General features: G+C 40.2%; 2 protein-coding genes across 6 annotated transcripts in view; one reads left to right on the forward strand and one right to left on the reverse strand.

Moving 5' to 3' along the window:
* Nucleotides 1-2,041, forward strand: part of LOC137982073 (uncharacterized) — a 38,191-nt gene extending 36,150 nt beyond the window's left edge. For all 5 annotated transcript variants that reach the window (XM_068829106.1, XM_068829104.1, XM_068829107.1 and 2 more), the window contains one exon: nucleotides 864-2,041. In XM_068829106.1, the coding sequence (XP_068685207.1) occupies nucleotides 864-949 (86 nt within the window). In that variant the 3' untranslated portion in view covers nucleotides 950-2,041. The remainder of the gene's footprint in view (nucleotides 1-863) is intronic.
* A 2,188-nt stretch (nucleotides 2,042-4,229) lies between these two features.
* LOC137982072 (uncharacterized) overlaps nucleotides 4,230-15,266 on the reverse strand; it is a 20,011-nt gene continuing 8,974 nt past the window's right edge. Inside the window, exons 4-10 of the mRNA XM_068829102.1 lie at nucleotides 14,734-15,105; nucleotides 13,397-13,492; nucleotides 11,652-13,301; nucleotides 10,816-11,175; nucleotides 9,956-10,178; nucleotides 7,994-8,262; nucleotides 4,230-6,020 (exon numbers count right to left, since the gene is read on the reverse strand). Coding sequence (XP_068685203.1) covers nucleotides 5,806-6,020; nucleotides 7,994-8,262; nucleotides 9,956-10,178; nucleotides 10,816-11,175; nucleotides 11,652-13,301; nucleotides 13,397-13,492; nucleotides 14,734-15,105 — 3,185 coding nt within the window. The 3' untranslated portion in view covers nucleotides 4,230-5,805. The remainder of the gene's footprint in view (nucleotides 6,021-7,993; nucleotides 8,263-9,955; nucleotides 10,179-10,815; nucleotides 11,176-11,651; nucleotides 13,302-13,396; nucleotides 13,493-14,733; nucleotides 15,106-15,266) is intronic.

Raw genomic sequence — 15,266 nt, forward strand, 5'->3', positions numbered from 1 at the left:
TTCAGCCATGAAAATTACACGGAAAATGAAACAACAGACAAGAAGACAAGATGATTTATTTAACTAAGCTCAGTTTCACATAATATATAAAAAAAATTATAGGTAAAATTTACATAGGCAACAAAAGGGAGTGTAATAAGAGTGTAAGGTGTAATAACAAAATAGGGAGCGAGTTGGGATCATCCAAATAGCAAAGGCTAATCTAGTGGATGACCCCTACCCCTACCCCTACCCCTACAGAAGCTAAGGATTACTATGAGTATTATGAAAGTGTCGATAAAGCGAATCTTGATCTGGACCACTCACTCGAAACGAGCATGCTCCGTGAGCACGGTGAGTCAGTGACAATACAAACTCATCTGACGATAGCAAATCACAATCTTAAACCGATAATTGTGAAAACTGTTGTCGGGAGACAATATAACACTAACCTTTCCCCAGTGCTTTAGTCTAATTGTGTTTCTATGTACCTGTAGTGATTTCCTCGGCTTCTCTCCTTGCAATAAACGACTACAAAACGAATTTCAGGATAATCTAAATTGATTGCAACGAATACTAAAAAACGTTCTTATTGGCTATAGACCTTTTCCGCTTGTACATTTTATTTTCCCTATACATGTCATGTGATAATACTCAGGAGGTTTGGTCCTTTGTTTTGTTCATTAAAAAGAGTGTATGGAAGCATGAATATGTCTGCATGCACTCTTTTTAATGAACAAAACAAAGGACCAAGCCTCCTGAGTATTATCACACGACCTGTATTAGGGAAACATAATGTACAAGCGAAAAAGGTCTATTCAATCTTAGAATAGTTTTCTCTGGTTGACCCTTATAATTCTACAGTCTATTTTCTTTTGTTTTAGTGGAAACCACAGATCCACTTCTGGGTTTTTTGATTGGAAACTTCGTGATGGCTTTTCTCTGGTACCAAGCGCGGAGCCACCTATGAAGTGTCGTTTTTTGTTGTTAATTCTAAATTGCCAGCCAGTGTCAAGTAATGAATTAAGGATGCTGCCTACTAATTCAAAGGTATTTTTACGCGGTTTACTGACTATGCGGGAAAAGCAGATCTTAACTCGCGTTATTGACATCCAAAAGGAAAACTGGAGGTAACCACGCATTTTTCGGAGATAATTAATCAACAATATTTGTAAAAAGCTTTAAAATACAAAGCAATATATGGCGTTCTTTTCCAAATTTAAGCTTAATTATCTCTGAAAAGTGCGTGGTTACCCCCAATTTTCTTTTTGGATACCAAGAGCACTTGCTAAGTTCTGCTTTCTCCGCATAGTTTGAACCGCGCAAAAATATCCCTGTATTATTAAGCACCGCCGATAGGAAATCCGAGTATCTGGAGATGCGCAGAACGTGTGCGCAATAACAATATTAAGCACCGTCCTTAATTTTAAACAGAATGGACAAACATTTTAGAATCAAGACAGTAAAAACCGCAAGAAAACGGCTTGTTTAACAAGAATCAATTTGGCATCATGTGAATAATATTTATTTTTGGTTCGCTTTCTTGCGGCATCAGGTTTTTTCAATTTAATATGGCGTCAGTTTTTGTCTGGACATGTTTGCTACGCTAATAATAATAATAATAATAATAATAATAATAATAATAATAATAATAATAATAATAATAATAATACAGTAATAATACAGTAATAGTAACAAAAAATAATAAACGGTAAGGCTGATTAACAACACTCTCAACATGCAACTATGACGATAGCGTCATTTGACTACAACTATCAGAATTCAGTTTGTTTTTCTTTTCTTACTTAAATTTTGTATTCCTAGCGGGGTAAACATAACAATAGCTCTAATTAGACAAGCAAAACTTGTAGGATTCTTGTACTTGTAGTCAAATGGCGTCATCATACAAATTAAGTACTTTTTTAACGAGCTTCCCTGGGAGAAATTTTTTTGTTTGTAGGGGCTCGATTTCAACTTAAAAGTGAGCCCAGTTAGCTTTTAACGAGGAAATTTACTTTCTTTGTGAAGTACAAGCCTGTAAATAAACATGAATTGAAGAATATTTTGCAGCTGAGACCTGTGGCAAATATACTTGATATTCCTGTATTCCACGTATTCCACATTGACTCGACTTTCTGTGGTATTCGGGGACGGCAAACAACAAGAGTCAATTGCACTCTTGAGCATTTTTGTCTTTTTGATCAAAATTTGTGCCCTTTTCCTCATTTTGGGCAACATTTGAGCTGTTTCTTCGTATTTTGGGATAAATCAGAGCAGCATTTTGTCTTCAAGACAAGTTTTCAGTAAATCGGGATTCCCTTATGATCATTAACTTGAATACTTGAACACAAAAAGTTACACTATTGAAATGAGCCCAAGTCAGTGTTGCGCTTGATCAAAAGCAATTGAAACCAATGTATTTTTTCTTCGAAAAACACTAGTGTTTTAATCATGGAAATTAAAACGTCTATGATCATTTCGAAACAACGGAAAGCCGATTCTTTGGTAAAAAAGGCATGCCTATGAAATCTTCAAGAGCATATTTCAAGATGTTTAGCAACTGTTGAGCACTATTTCTAAAATTTTGAGAACGTATTGGAAAATTCGAGCACTGTATGGGGAAGATATCGTTGACGTCACCTATTGTTATTAATGTGCCAACCAGAGCCTCATTGGCTGTCGAAAGAAAGGGACTTTTGTTCCTGTGCTTGGTACATTTGAATAACAAAAGCAATGTTTGTAAACAGATATCTTTCTCATATTTGAGCACTTTTCGCCGTTTAGCGATTTTTCCAGCGCAATTGACTGGGACATGCCTAGTTGTCATTGCAGTATTTCTTAGAGAGCAGGACAATTGTATTCCCTTGTTCCCGAAATTACTTTGTTCCCCAATATATTTTGTCTCAGTTGTTCCCCTGTTCCCCAGTTCAAATTAGCCATGTTCTCTTCTTCCCCAAAATCCCTCGGAGGCCCTCAAAGTTCTAAAAACGTTCAAACAACTACAACGTAAGTATGTCGCGATGATTCCACCTTGCTACGTTGTAAATTATCCTCTGCATGGATTTGTGGAACTTAAAGTGCCCCTGTGATAAAAAAAAACACTTCCTTTTTTCCTTCAGATTTTGAAAGAGTGTTTGCTTAACACCTGACTGGCAAAATTTTGAGCTTTGATTTTTATCCAAAGGCCGTTTACTTTGAGTGTAAGTTTTGGATTTCACGGTCCGCCATTACTCACGTTCAAAACCGACCGATTGGACCTCAGACGGTTGGATCCAGGGAAAAGTGACGTCAGAGGCTCACTAGCTTAAAATTTCAGCGTGTGAACGCAGCTTATTATATATGCAAAGCGTGAGTTTAAAAGTCTGAAAGCTCAAAACCCCCGTGCTGCATACTAATTCTGCGGCGACACACGTATTGCATTCTTAAACTAGAGAGCCTTTGACGTCATTTTCTCCTCGATCCAGCTCTCTCAAGAACATAATGTTAGTAATGGCGGACCATTCAATAGGAAAATTACAGTTAAATTAAAGAGGTGTCTTTTTGAAATCAAGGCTTAAAACGTGGGTAACTTAGTGTTTTGTTAACATAGTTTTGAAATCCAAAGAAAAATATGAATTGATTTTTTGGTCACAGGGGCACTTCAAAAGTAAAGTTAAAGAATGAACAATTCATGGTTTTATGCCCACTCTGTCGCCCCAAAACGCCTTAAACATGGTTCCGACGGGATAAATTTTTTTGACTGAGAACTCCGTCAAGCCGGATCATTTTTCCAAGCGAAGCACAAAAGCTTATCCGTCATAAAAGAGAAGTACATCAACTGCAAACTTCTAACGAAATAAATTGGCAAAGACGTTGCCAAAGGTCACAGCAATGCTGTGCAAACAACTGCACGCTTTAGGCGTTCAGCACGTGCGTTCGACGTCACGGTCCTCGAAAAAAACAACCAATTTTGTTCCCAGGATCCTCTCTCTTGCCCCGTCGAGAAAGTAGAGGAAGGGCCTTGGGAACGGCACAACAGCATCCCGCCATGTTGTTCAGTCGGATCTCCTGATAACAATGAAATGACGGTAAGTTTTAGATTTTTTTCCTAACTTAGTTGACTCCTTTTTACTTACTAATTTGTCTAAAATGCTCCCTTGTAATAGTACCTATTGCTAAAATAAAACACATTAGTAACTTTGGGAATTAAACGGCGACAAGAATTTAATACGGCGAAACTAGGTTACGAGTATCACCACGCAAGAAATTCGCATTTTAATTGCTTTTTACTGTCACAAAATGTTTCAGTAAAAACTATTCACTGATCTATCTGACAAAGGCCGTATTTCTGACTGAAATGCCTTTTTGTTTTTGAGCAATTATTAAACACAACTCCATGACATTCCTATATTTACGCGGTACACTAGTTGTTTCTCAAAATCGCATTTTCTAAAAATTTCTCTTGTGTAGTTCTACAAGCGGACCTATCTTTACGAAAACCTCGTCACTTAAATAATCAATTAATAATTAATCCAGGTTAAACGCTGTTGGTTTGACCAGGTTGATTGGATTAAACACCATTGGGAACCCATGTGGTACGGCCGATTTTGTTGAACAGCGATGTTGAAATCCGTTTGCTTTCCCCTTTGAACAGTGTTGAACCGTGTTGAATCGAAGTTGAATCGATGTTGAATGAGTTTAAAAGCGTTTAAACTTTACTTCAACAACCATTCGACATCTCTTTTGTTTTCGCAAATGTTGAATGTTATTGGGTGGGTATAAGCGAACGTACTAATCCGGAGGTCTCTCAATGACATATCATGTCCATATCTGTGGTAACAACCTCGGCTGCTGCCTGTGACTGAATACAAGGCCTTTCGCGAGGCTTTGTTGAATCAAATGTTAATGATGTGTTGAAAACGTTTGCCCACCCCAGGAGTCAACATCGTTCAATATGATTCAACAAAATTGAAGGGATATTGAATTAAAGCAAATTTTGGAGCCGTTTTCCCAGGCCTTTCAGCTTCCTCAATATAATCATATTTAAAGGCCATTAATTTTTTTTACCGCCCAGTAGAGCCCTGTCTCATCATGAGGACTGCTGAAATGTAAACAAATACGATGTTAGTCGCGACAACGCGAAGTTGAAATTAAAATCTTCCTCATAAGTTGGTGCAGCATCACAAAAATTGTATCAAAAATCTTCCACACCAAAAGAATTAACGAGGGTGATTTTTGGTAAATTTGGACAGGAAATATGAATTGACGAGCTAGAAGCTATAAGCATGGTTAGTGCTAACCAGTGTTAAATACCAAGGAAACCTTTAGGTTATTCAGTATACCTCTTAACTGAACGGTTAGTGCTAACTAAGCTTCGAGCAACTGGCTCCTGTTTGTTTTAAATATGTACAATAAGTGATTTTCGACGGCAGCGACGCACAGAAACAAGTGCGCTTCTCGCAGCTTGTCCAGGCTCCATGATCTGCATGAAGGTGTAATTTACTACCCAAACCCAAAATGTTCTAAGTGGCTTTTATCGTCAAGCAAATTTGATCATTGTTTCTTCGTTTGCAAGAGAAGAGGAAAATCTAAATAACATAGTGTTCTGGTCCAACTTGCTAGTAAAATGACGTACTCATGTAATATAAATACCATGAGGAAAAATGTGTTTGCCCGTGAAATACCGGTAAATTGTTTAATAAATCCTGCCTCAAACAACTCGGATTGTACTTTCGGCTCCTTGCTCTTCTGGGGTCGGGGAGCGAACCCCCTCCCTTATAATTCTAGGATCTCACTTCTCGATCTTTAGCATTTTCCTCCTTACAGTAGCACTCTGTCGTTTAGAAATCAAAGTTCCGTTGTTTGCTCCATCAGTTTCTTGCTAGTTTCCGCATCTTGGTCTTCCGGCTTTTGCGTTTTTGAAGGAATTAACATCCATTCGTTCTTTTTGCGTTTCCTTTTCCGTAGAGTGACAACTACTATTGCAATGAGTAGAACGAGAACTAAGAATCCTAATACGGCCATGAGCGCTTGGATGTAAACCATGGAACTTGACGTGTTTTCTGAAGAAACAAAATAACCAGAATTGTAAAATTTATTAGTAATTCATAAGGGTTAAGTTAGCAGAAGTTGAAGGCACAATTGCCCTTATTGGAGTTATCAGCGGTTTTGCCACAGAAACTAGGCTAAGGCGTTATTTTGCATGGAATTGACCCTTCAACCTCTTTTGCATGTAGTTTTAAGCAAAGAAATGTGCCTGCATTCTCAACTCCAATAAGGTCCATTCAGATCAGGGACACCCAACGACAATTTTCGGAAAATATCTGTTCGGAAGACGATTTGAGATCTAGAATTTTCGGAACATTTGCTATAAAATTTCTTGCTTGCCTGCCTCTCCAAGGATTTTCGAACATATGAAAAATGTTATAATTGCCCATTTTTAACGAATTTTTACCCTAAAAAGGTCACCTAGAATTTTCGGGAGCCCTTTTTCTGGCTGAACATTTCGAAAAGGTAAGTTTTGATTCCTATAATTTTCGGATCACTAGACTTTCAGCTAGGAAATCCGAACAGATGAACAATTTTTAGGGGATAAAAATATGCCTATATCTACCGTTCAAAGACTAAAATACGTTTAAAAATGCTCTGTTTAAGTGGTTTTAAACTATGTTCTCATTGGGTGCCCCTGTCAGATCACATAAACGTAAATCCGCTACAGTTCAGATGATGACCTAGTTAATATTCTGTGCCTAAATTACAGAATCATATTCTGTATTTTTAGGACAGAAAAGGGACCTCTATGAGATTAACAATGGTTGGCCTGTGACTCGCTATTCTCTGATTGCACTAACGACGGGGACGGCATCGACAACGCCACAAAAACAAGAATATCATTGGTTAAAAGAGAAAAAATAATCGTGGCGCACGTGCAGCACGCATATCTTTGCGTCACACTTCATAGCAACGACACGAAACCACCAAATATTTTGAGGTTTGACGACAACGTGAGCAAACAAATTCGAACCTTTCATTCGTAACCGCTCGTACTAATTTACTTTTAGGATACTTCGCCAACGCCGTGAACGAGGTGTGATTTCGAGAGACTCGAGAAAGCGCAAAGTTATATTTGAAGCGACATTTTCGTCGACGTGGCCGTCATAGAGCAGTTTTCAATTGAGTGTCGAAAGTAATTAGCGAATTACTTTGGTTTTGCATTATTTCACTCAGTGATTGGTTCAAAGTTCTCGCGCCATTTTTTCAACCAATCACAAGAGAAACCAAAACCAATCGTGGCTCGAGCGTGCACATTTTCCCGCGCTTTGTGACGGCTACCCGTAATTAATTCGAGTTTTGATTGGTTTACTGGATTGTCCCCGTCCTTTTTGATTGGCCGAAGTAATTACTTTGGTTTTGGTTTTACGACACTAACAGCGTTACTGGAAAAACTTAAAAAAGGCAACCGGATGGCTTTTCAAAAAGCATGGCCGGTGGAGGTTAATTAGGACACCCAAAACCAAGTCAGTTGAGGCTGATAACAACGGGATTGGAAGCTGGAGGTTCACGACCACGTGGCCAGGGACTATACCGTCTTTAAAGCTCCGGTCAAATTTAAAATGTACGGTGACCAAACTTTCCCTTTGTTTGACGACGTGGCCAAACGCTATCAAACAAGCCATCAAACACGCTCCAAACAGATGAGTTAAATCTGCATCGTAATACGCATGCGCGCGCCAAACATGTTCGGTGAAGCCGGCCAAACGAACCAAACTCCGGAGATCAAACGCGTCAACAATAGCGATCTTTGATGCCGTTTGAGCGGATGTTTGATGGATTTCAAATTTACCGAACACCGTCAAACAGCATCAAAAAACGTGGGCCATACGACAAAATTTTGTGTCACCATACATATTTGATCATGTTTGGTAAACAAACATTTTACGTTTGACCGGGGCTTAATACCGCCGGAGTCCCCCATCGGTACACACGTGGGGTTAAAGACGCGACCCATGAATGTCTAATACTTAACAACACTTACCTGTATTGCCATCTCGGAAGTTGACTGGTCCAAGAGTTAAGAACACGTCTTTGTCCATCATATAGGCCTGGATTTCTCGTCTTCGTCTTGTGTCTTCCACGCATCCCATGTCGCATACAGACCCTGAATCAGAGCTCCTGCAAGTGTCAACCTTACAGTGTACGTAGAGTCGCGACGAAGGAACTTGACGGAATTTGAATGCTTGGAAAGAGAATTTCTGTGTAGACGACTTTTGATAGGTGTACTTTAGCGTGGAATCCCGTGGACAGCTTGTGAAATACAATAACAAACAGTTAAATTCAACAAAAGGCTAGGAGCAAATAACACATACCACGAGTTTGAAGTGAAATAAGACGTACCCCTATTTTGAACAGTTGACTTCTCTGACCAACGTATTTTAGATTGTAAATAGACCATTTTCCAATACTCACGGTTGGACTGGCTCTAGCATGAAATGGAGGCTAATGCGGGCAAATTAATTTCTTTGTGAAAAGATTTGCCTGCATTAGCCTCCATTTCATGCTAGAGCCAGTCCAGCCGTGAGAATTCAAAAATGATCTATTCAAAAGCTTATTTCTGCACCTGCGACGCAAGCGTTGTTTGCGCTTATTGATTGGCCAAGTTGACGATGCGTGGCCAAGAGAAGCTGTTTTAAAAACGTGGGCTCCACGTTATGGGATCCTGATACAATCAGGCTTTTTTCTCACAACCCATTTTCTAACTTGAATTAACGATTATCGCTAATTCGTAATTTGCTCTGAATTTACTGTTATCGTATATTTAGAAGACTGAAAGCTTGATATGGATTATGGGAAATAGTCATATATTTTTTAAAAGACAACCCAAGTGTATGGACGTAGGACTCGAACCTGGGGATGTTCATTATTAACCCGGGCGCTCAGGAACTATTATTTTAAACACTATTAGATAATGCTGTATTATCACTTGAAAACAAACAATATTAAACACTGCAAAAGGTCGGTTTCGGACAAAGCTAAACAGTTTAAAATCAAAGCTTAGGCTTAAATTATTACTTCTTAAGCAGCGATATTCTATGGGAGACTTGAATAAACGTTGTTCTTCAGTGGTGAAGCGGAAAGAAGCGCTTTCTATAGAGTAGAAGCTCCGGGTTCAAATCCGATCCACGGAAATAATTCAAACCAAATTACGAATTAACGATAATCGTTAATTTAAAGAAGAGGTAATGTTGTCGCTCACTTAAAGTATTGCTGGACACTGGTAACTGGTTGTCCCTCGTGATCAGTGGTTTATGGCCAAACAAAAGCAAACGTTTACATAAGAATACGGTTGAATTCTCGAAAGAAGGTTACTGAGGGACTTCAATATGACCGCTGTTTCTTTGTTTACAGACATCAACAAGAACGCCTTGAAAACATGTTACAACCGAAAATACAACTGGAAAAATACGATTCAACGGCTTAACTGATGGCCTCGTTAGTGGCTTGGTTCAAAAGCACGTGGAGGTTTCGTCTCTTATGGAGGTGTGTAGATTTTCTTATTTCAAACGATATTGATAACGGTGATGATGACACGTAAGAAATCAAACGAAACATTAGCTTTTTCGGAGAAGAAGAAACTTAATCCACATACAGTCAAACCTATACTGAGAATGAGTGAGGATTACGTTTTTGCAAACGTTGGCCGTGGAACACTTGTATTTGAACAGACTTAACTGAGTAGAGTGTAATGTGAAGTGCTAGGTATTTACCCCATATGAATCATGTGAGCGTTAGCCCTACTGATGGAAATGGACCCACACAAGGACAGAGAAAAACTCTGACCAGGGTGGGAATTGAGCAGTTAAGCCGTTGAATACTTTGCACTTCACATTACACTCTAATCAGTTAAGTCTATACTGAGAATGGTCTCACGCTTTTCAAAATACCATATTGTCACTGGATATTTTCAGAGTTTAAGTTTACCCAGTTTATTTATACCTACCCATGTTGAATGATTGTGTATCTTGTCGGGTCACGTGGATTTGGGGTTGGAGTAACCCAGCACTCCTCAAGAAAAGCCAGGAGACTCGTGTCACGTGACTTCACGTCGACCTGTAAGTACATAGTTTGACCGAGAAGCACATCGAGAGGGTATTGGTTGATGACAACGTCGTAGTCAGGGTCTTCAAACATATCCATTTCAAAGGTGAAATTTCCCATGCCACCTAGAGGAAAGAGATAATTATATACACCTTATTGAATGGTTTAACATGTAATGCGCGTGGATAGTTTGCGAAATGCGTAGTATTATTCAGAGTCCCGATGGGGCGAAGAAAAATACGAGCAACGGTTGTTACTCAACTATTACTCCATTTTCTAGAATTTTGGTTTCTTCCTGCATTGACTGAGAATCGTATCGATTGCATAATAAGGCGCGTGCGCGAATGACGAAAACAACACAGACGAAACCATTCAGATGTCTTTTACTTGATTGGATAAACGAAGTGACAAGTGACAAGCGATGACAAGATTAATTGTTGAAAACAATTTCTTTTCTTGAAAACCTTCCGTTCCGTCCATATTTGCTCTGTTCTAAACCAGTCAAACTGGGACACTACAGTGTAATACCGTCTCATATTTTGCGCGTTCTCTTTACTAAATATGGTAAAATGGCATAATATTGGAATAATAATGAGAATTATTCGTCAAGAGCCTCTCATTTCACTCCGAAATTTTCTTCTTCTTCTTCTTCCTCTTCGCCGCTCGCGAAACTCGCACAGCAACGAAAAACTGGAAACCCTCTCGGGGACTACCTAATCAATAACTTTGAATCACGTGCCATGGGTTTCTATGGTTACTTACTATCAGATGTACGGACAGCCTTTCTTCTCGGTGAAAACGAGACAATGGACAAAACATGGATTCTTCTGTACGAACACTGGAACCTAAACTGTACTCGTCCCTCTCTGGTAATTAGGGGAATGGAATTAGACGACTTTGCTTCTCCCATGATGGTGTTAATGTACACCATGTAGTCTTCAGAGCTCGTTCGTTCGGTGTCACAATCTTCCAGCGGAGTCCTCAACAGGGCATGCGTATCATTAGCGAACAAGACCTTGCATTCAGGGTCCATGAGGTGTAACGAGCTGATAACTAAAGAAGGGTACAGGGATCTTGAAATGGTTACATCCATTCCATAATGGGTGCATCTCACTGAAATTCCTGCAAAAGAAAATAATTACATCTGTTCTAGCTTCTGGATAAGTGCGACTTTGTCTCGGAAGAGCAGAAATAGAGGGAAACAAGTCGTCGAAGAGGAAATGGAAGGGTCAAAGGTCGGCCGTTATATGTAGTGTGAAGCTACTCTCATACGACTCTCATCGACAGTTGTCACAACTGTCGATTAAATCTCGAACGATTGTTTTCTTAATTGTACGAACATTTGTTATCAACCATCTTTCCAAATGAATCAGATGTGAGAGAATGACCATTTTTATACTACAGACGCATTATCCGTCAGGACGCATTTGGCAAACATTTGTTGTTCGTCTGGTTATGCTTCTCTAGTATAAAGACGGGCACAGGACGCATTATCCGTCTAGACGAACTATCTTTCACTGTGCGTCTTGAACACTGTGCGTCATTCAAGACGCACAACGGAAGATTTTTCGCCCAAATAGATTGAAGAGCAATTTTACCCTTTGGAGGTCTTTCTATTCCACCGGAAGGAGCTGTGTCAGTAACGCGCGGTTGTTGTGTTGTTGATTCGTTTTCCGGCAATGTAGGCGCGTCAGAAGAAGTGGTTTTGGATGCAATTTCGCTCGCCTTACTCAGTCCAGTTCTCTCAGGTTTGCTTGTACGAATGGCTTGCTGACTTGGGTAAGAAACGTGATCAAGAAGCACCAATGAAGTTGCTCTACCAACTCTTGTACTTTTGTGAACGAACGTTTGACTTTGATACCATCTAGTACTCCAACCAGTGCCGCTGGGTTCAAGAATTGCGGTTTTAGAATCGGTTCTCGTCGTTGTTGTATCGAGATAGGAATGCACTGCTTTTGAAGAGAGTTCATTGTGAAATACAGTGGAGAGGTTGGGTCGAACAATGTCAGGTCTTGATACTGCTTTGTCCTTTGTTGCTTCGGTGGTGGAGGCCCCATTTGGACCGGACTCAAATTCGCTTGTAATACTTGATTTAACGATTTTTTCGGTAACTGGTGGTCCCTCAGTTTCACTCGAATCAACAGACTTTGAATATTTTCTTGTTCTGTTTAACTTAACCGCTGCTTTGACTGTTTTCCTCTCTTCAGTACCAATAAGCAAAGTTTTTGAAACATGCGCTTTGGAAAGCCGGGGAGTAACAGAGCTTGCGCGCTCTACGGTAACCTTCTTTTCAGTGGCAAAGCTGGAAGTTTTTGTTACACCGACAGTAGACCCTGTACTGCTGGTTTTTGGTGACAGCATGGTTAGAGAAGTTTCAACACTATGCTCAAAATCAATCGATGATATGGGTGTGGCAATTTTCGACAAAGGCATCATCGCGTGTGTTCGCTTTTGCGTCGCAGGTTTCATAATACCTGAAGTATTCATTCTTGCTGAAACAGCTGAAGTGACATGGCCCAAAGTACTTCCACCACCATAGAGCGTTGCAGTCGCGACTCTCTTGTCATCTGGAAATACTCTGCTTGTCCCAATGGAAGATTCTGAATTGACTGAGATCTTCTCTTGGCTTTTTGTGTCTTGTTTCATGCTTTTCGAGGCTGAAGGACTTGTGGCTTTCACCCGTGATGTCTTCAGCTCTTGGCTTGATATCTTAGTTGCGCTTTTAACTGGGCTCTTAGGGAGCCAAATGGGCGGTGGTTCTGAACTTATTTTAATTGTTTTTGTAGTTGCCAACTCAACACTACTTTCCATCGGGAAAGACTGTGCGAAGCCTTTGTCGGACGAGGATGCAACAAGGAAGGACCTATCATGTGTCCTTGTCTCCAGTGTTTGGAGGATGTACGTCGTCGCTGCAGAGCCAACAGGACTTGAAATCAGTGAAGTTGTTTTTGAGACGAACGGACTTCTTGTTTCCAGTGAGGACGTCTGTGCCATGGAATTTGCTTTTTCCTTGTTGATGGAAGGATTGGTTACCTGTGTACTGTTCAAAAGCTCTTGAATAATACTGCTTTTGATCTGGATTGGGACTGAACTCGGAGAGAGCCGAGAAGTCGTTGAAGTCTTTGACGCTAACTCATTCGAAGTCTTTTGCACTTGGCTGCTGGTCATAGCTGAAGACTCCTTTCTACTCAGAGACAAAGATGGCGATGGGGAAGAAGTCTTCTTGGGAAGACTGCTGCTTGTCTTCGCTGAAAGAGAATAAAGCGAAATTATTTTCGTTCTTGGTTTACTGTCAAGAAACAGGGATGGGTAAAAGGCGTTTGCTGTGATGAACGGCACTTACCCTGCACAGTGCAAACTTGTCCTTGGGCGTCAAAGCCGACAGCAGGCATGGTCTTAATTGTGCAATTGGTATCACCAGCAGGACATTCCTCAGGCGCTGAAATAATCGAGAAAATAAATACGTAGTTCAGTTTACCACAGTTGATTGTAAGCTCGCAGTCTGATTGGCTACTTTGCCATTGTCGATAAGCTTGAGAGTCTAGACAACCGTGACGCTGTTCGCGCCAACGTGTCACGCAACTCTAATAACCAATCAGAAAGGCTCATTTTGGGAAATAAACCAATCAGATTGCGAGATAGTTAAAGACAATGCATGCTTGCTCTTTCTTTGTGTCACGATCTTGGTCACGCTCTGAAGTAAACGTTTTCTCTGACGTTAAAGATAGTGGTAAAAAAACCAACAAATCGAATGTGGTTCAGCGTTGTGTGTAAGCTTATCGACAACGATATCCGTCATCACAGCTCATCGGTCAAAAGTTTTGATTTGTTAAGTTCAATATTATTACAAAGCCTCCAAAAGGTAATGAACCTTGATTTAGTAATACTTTAAGTTTCTACATTGGTATTCGGGCGTAGGCACTTCGAACCAGAACGAGTTGGAATTTAGAAATGCGGTTTTGCAGCCTTGGTTTTGGTAATGCAGCTGATCAGATACAAGCACAACTTTGATTAACATCACAAAGTGTCCCTTAAGTCTAAGAACCAACTCTATTTACAACCACAGTTTTTTACAATTATTTACTTAAAGTTTAATGCATGCGCGTTATTTTGGGGTCGTGTCGTACCTCATTGAACGGGATTCAGGATTGGCCAAAAGAACAATAGAACGAACAAAGATAACAATGGATTTAGCACAGAAAATAATAGGAAGTACGATACTATAAATGACAGCCAATGAAATATAGTGTTCAACAAGAGGTGCCACCGTACCCGTTATTGGGGAGCTTAAGATTTTACGACGGCGACGGCATCAACAACGGCTCAAAACAATGATAGCATTGGTTAAAAGAGCATAAATAATCGTGCTGCACGTGCAGCACGGATTTTAGGACGGATTCTTGCGGTACTCTGTATGAGGACGACGTGAAATCACCAAATTTGAGGTTTTGACGACAACGTGAGCATGCAGCAGGGAATCTTTCACTTTCTGTTTTCGCTTTGTAACTACTCGTACCAATTTATTTTTACGATACTTTGCCCAAATTGTAAGAAGTGAACGAGATAGAATAACCGCGAAAGAATTATGATAAAGTAAAGTGTTATTTTGATGTGACGTTTTCGTTGAAGTCGCCGTCGTAGATCTTAAGGTCCCTATTTTAAGATGTGTTGCATACTTACAGAGAGTTTGGTATGTTGCATAGAAGCCAGGCCAGTTAGCTTTTTTATACGAAGAGAACTCGAGCCACATCTTTTCCTGGGAGGAAACGCTAGTTAACAGGCCCTTGCATCCACAAAGCTTATCAATTTGTCTGGACTCGCTTCCAACAGCTTCACTTATAATCAAGGAATCGTCGTAGCAGCTACCCGGTCGATTCGGGGAGTATCGATGGTCTTCTACACCGAACCAATGGATTGTGACCTGCACACGGTACCCCTCTGGAGCAGTTATTGTCCAGACACAACTCTGAGATGCTCCGTAGTTGTTAGGGAAGTTTGGACTTGATATGACTCCAGAATTCTGTTGGATTTTAGTATCCGCACTACAAAGGTCTGAAAATGAATTAGGAAGTAGTTTCGAACTTTAAAAATTCACTCCAGTGGTCACCTGCTGGGAAAAACAACTTCTCTCTACAACCCCCTGAAACCTTCCGCAGATAGGCCCATGAGGACTCTGGGACAGAAGTGAAACTTATGCTCCGTTCACACCAAAC

Source organism: Montipora foliosa, chromosome 13 (assembly GCF_036669935.1).
Source record: "Montipora foliosa isolate CH-2021 chromosome 13, ASM3666993v2, whole genome shotgun sequence".
NCBI classification, from domain to species: domain Eukaryota; kingdom Metazoa; phylum Cnidaria; class Anthozoa; order Scleractinia; family Acroporidae; genus Montipora; species Montipora foliosa.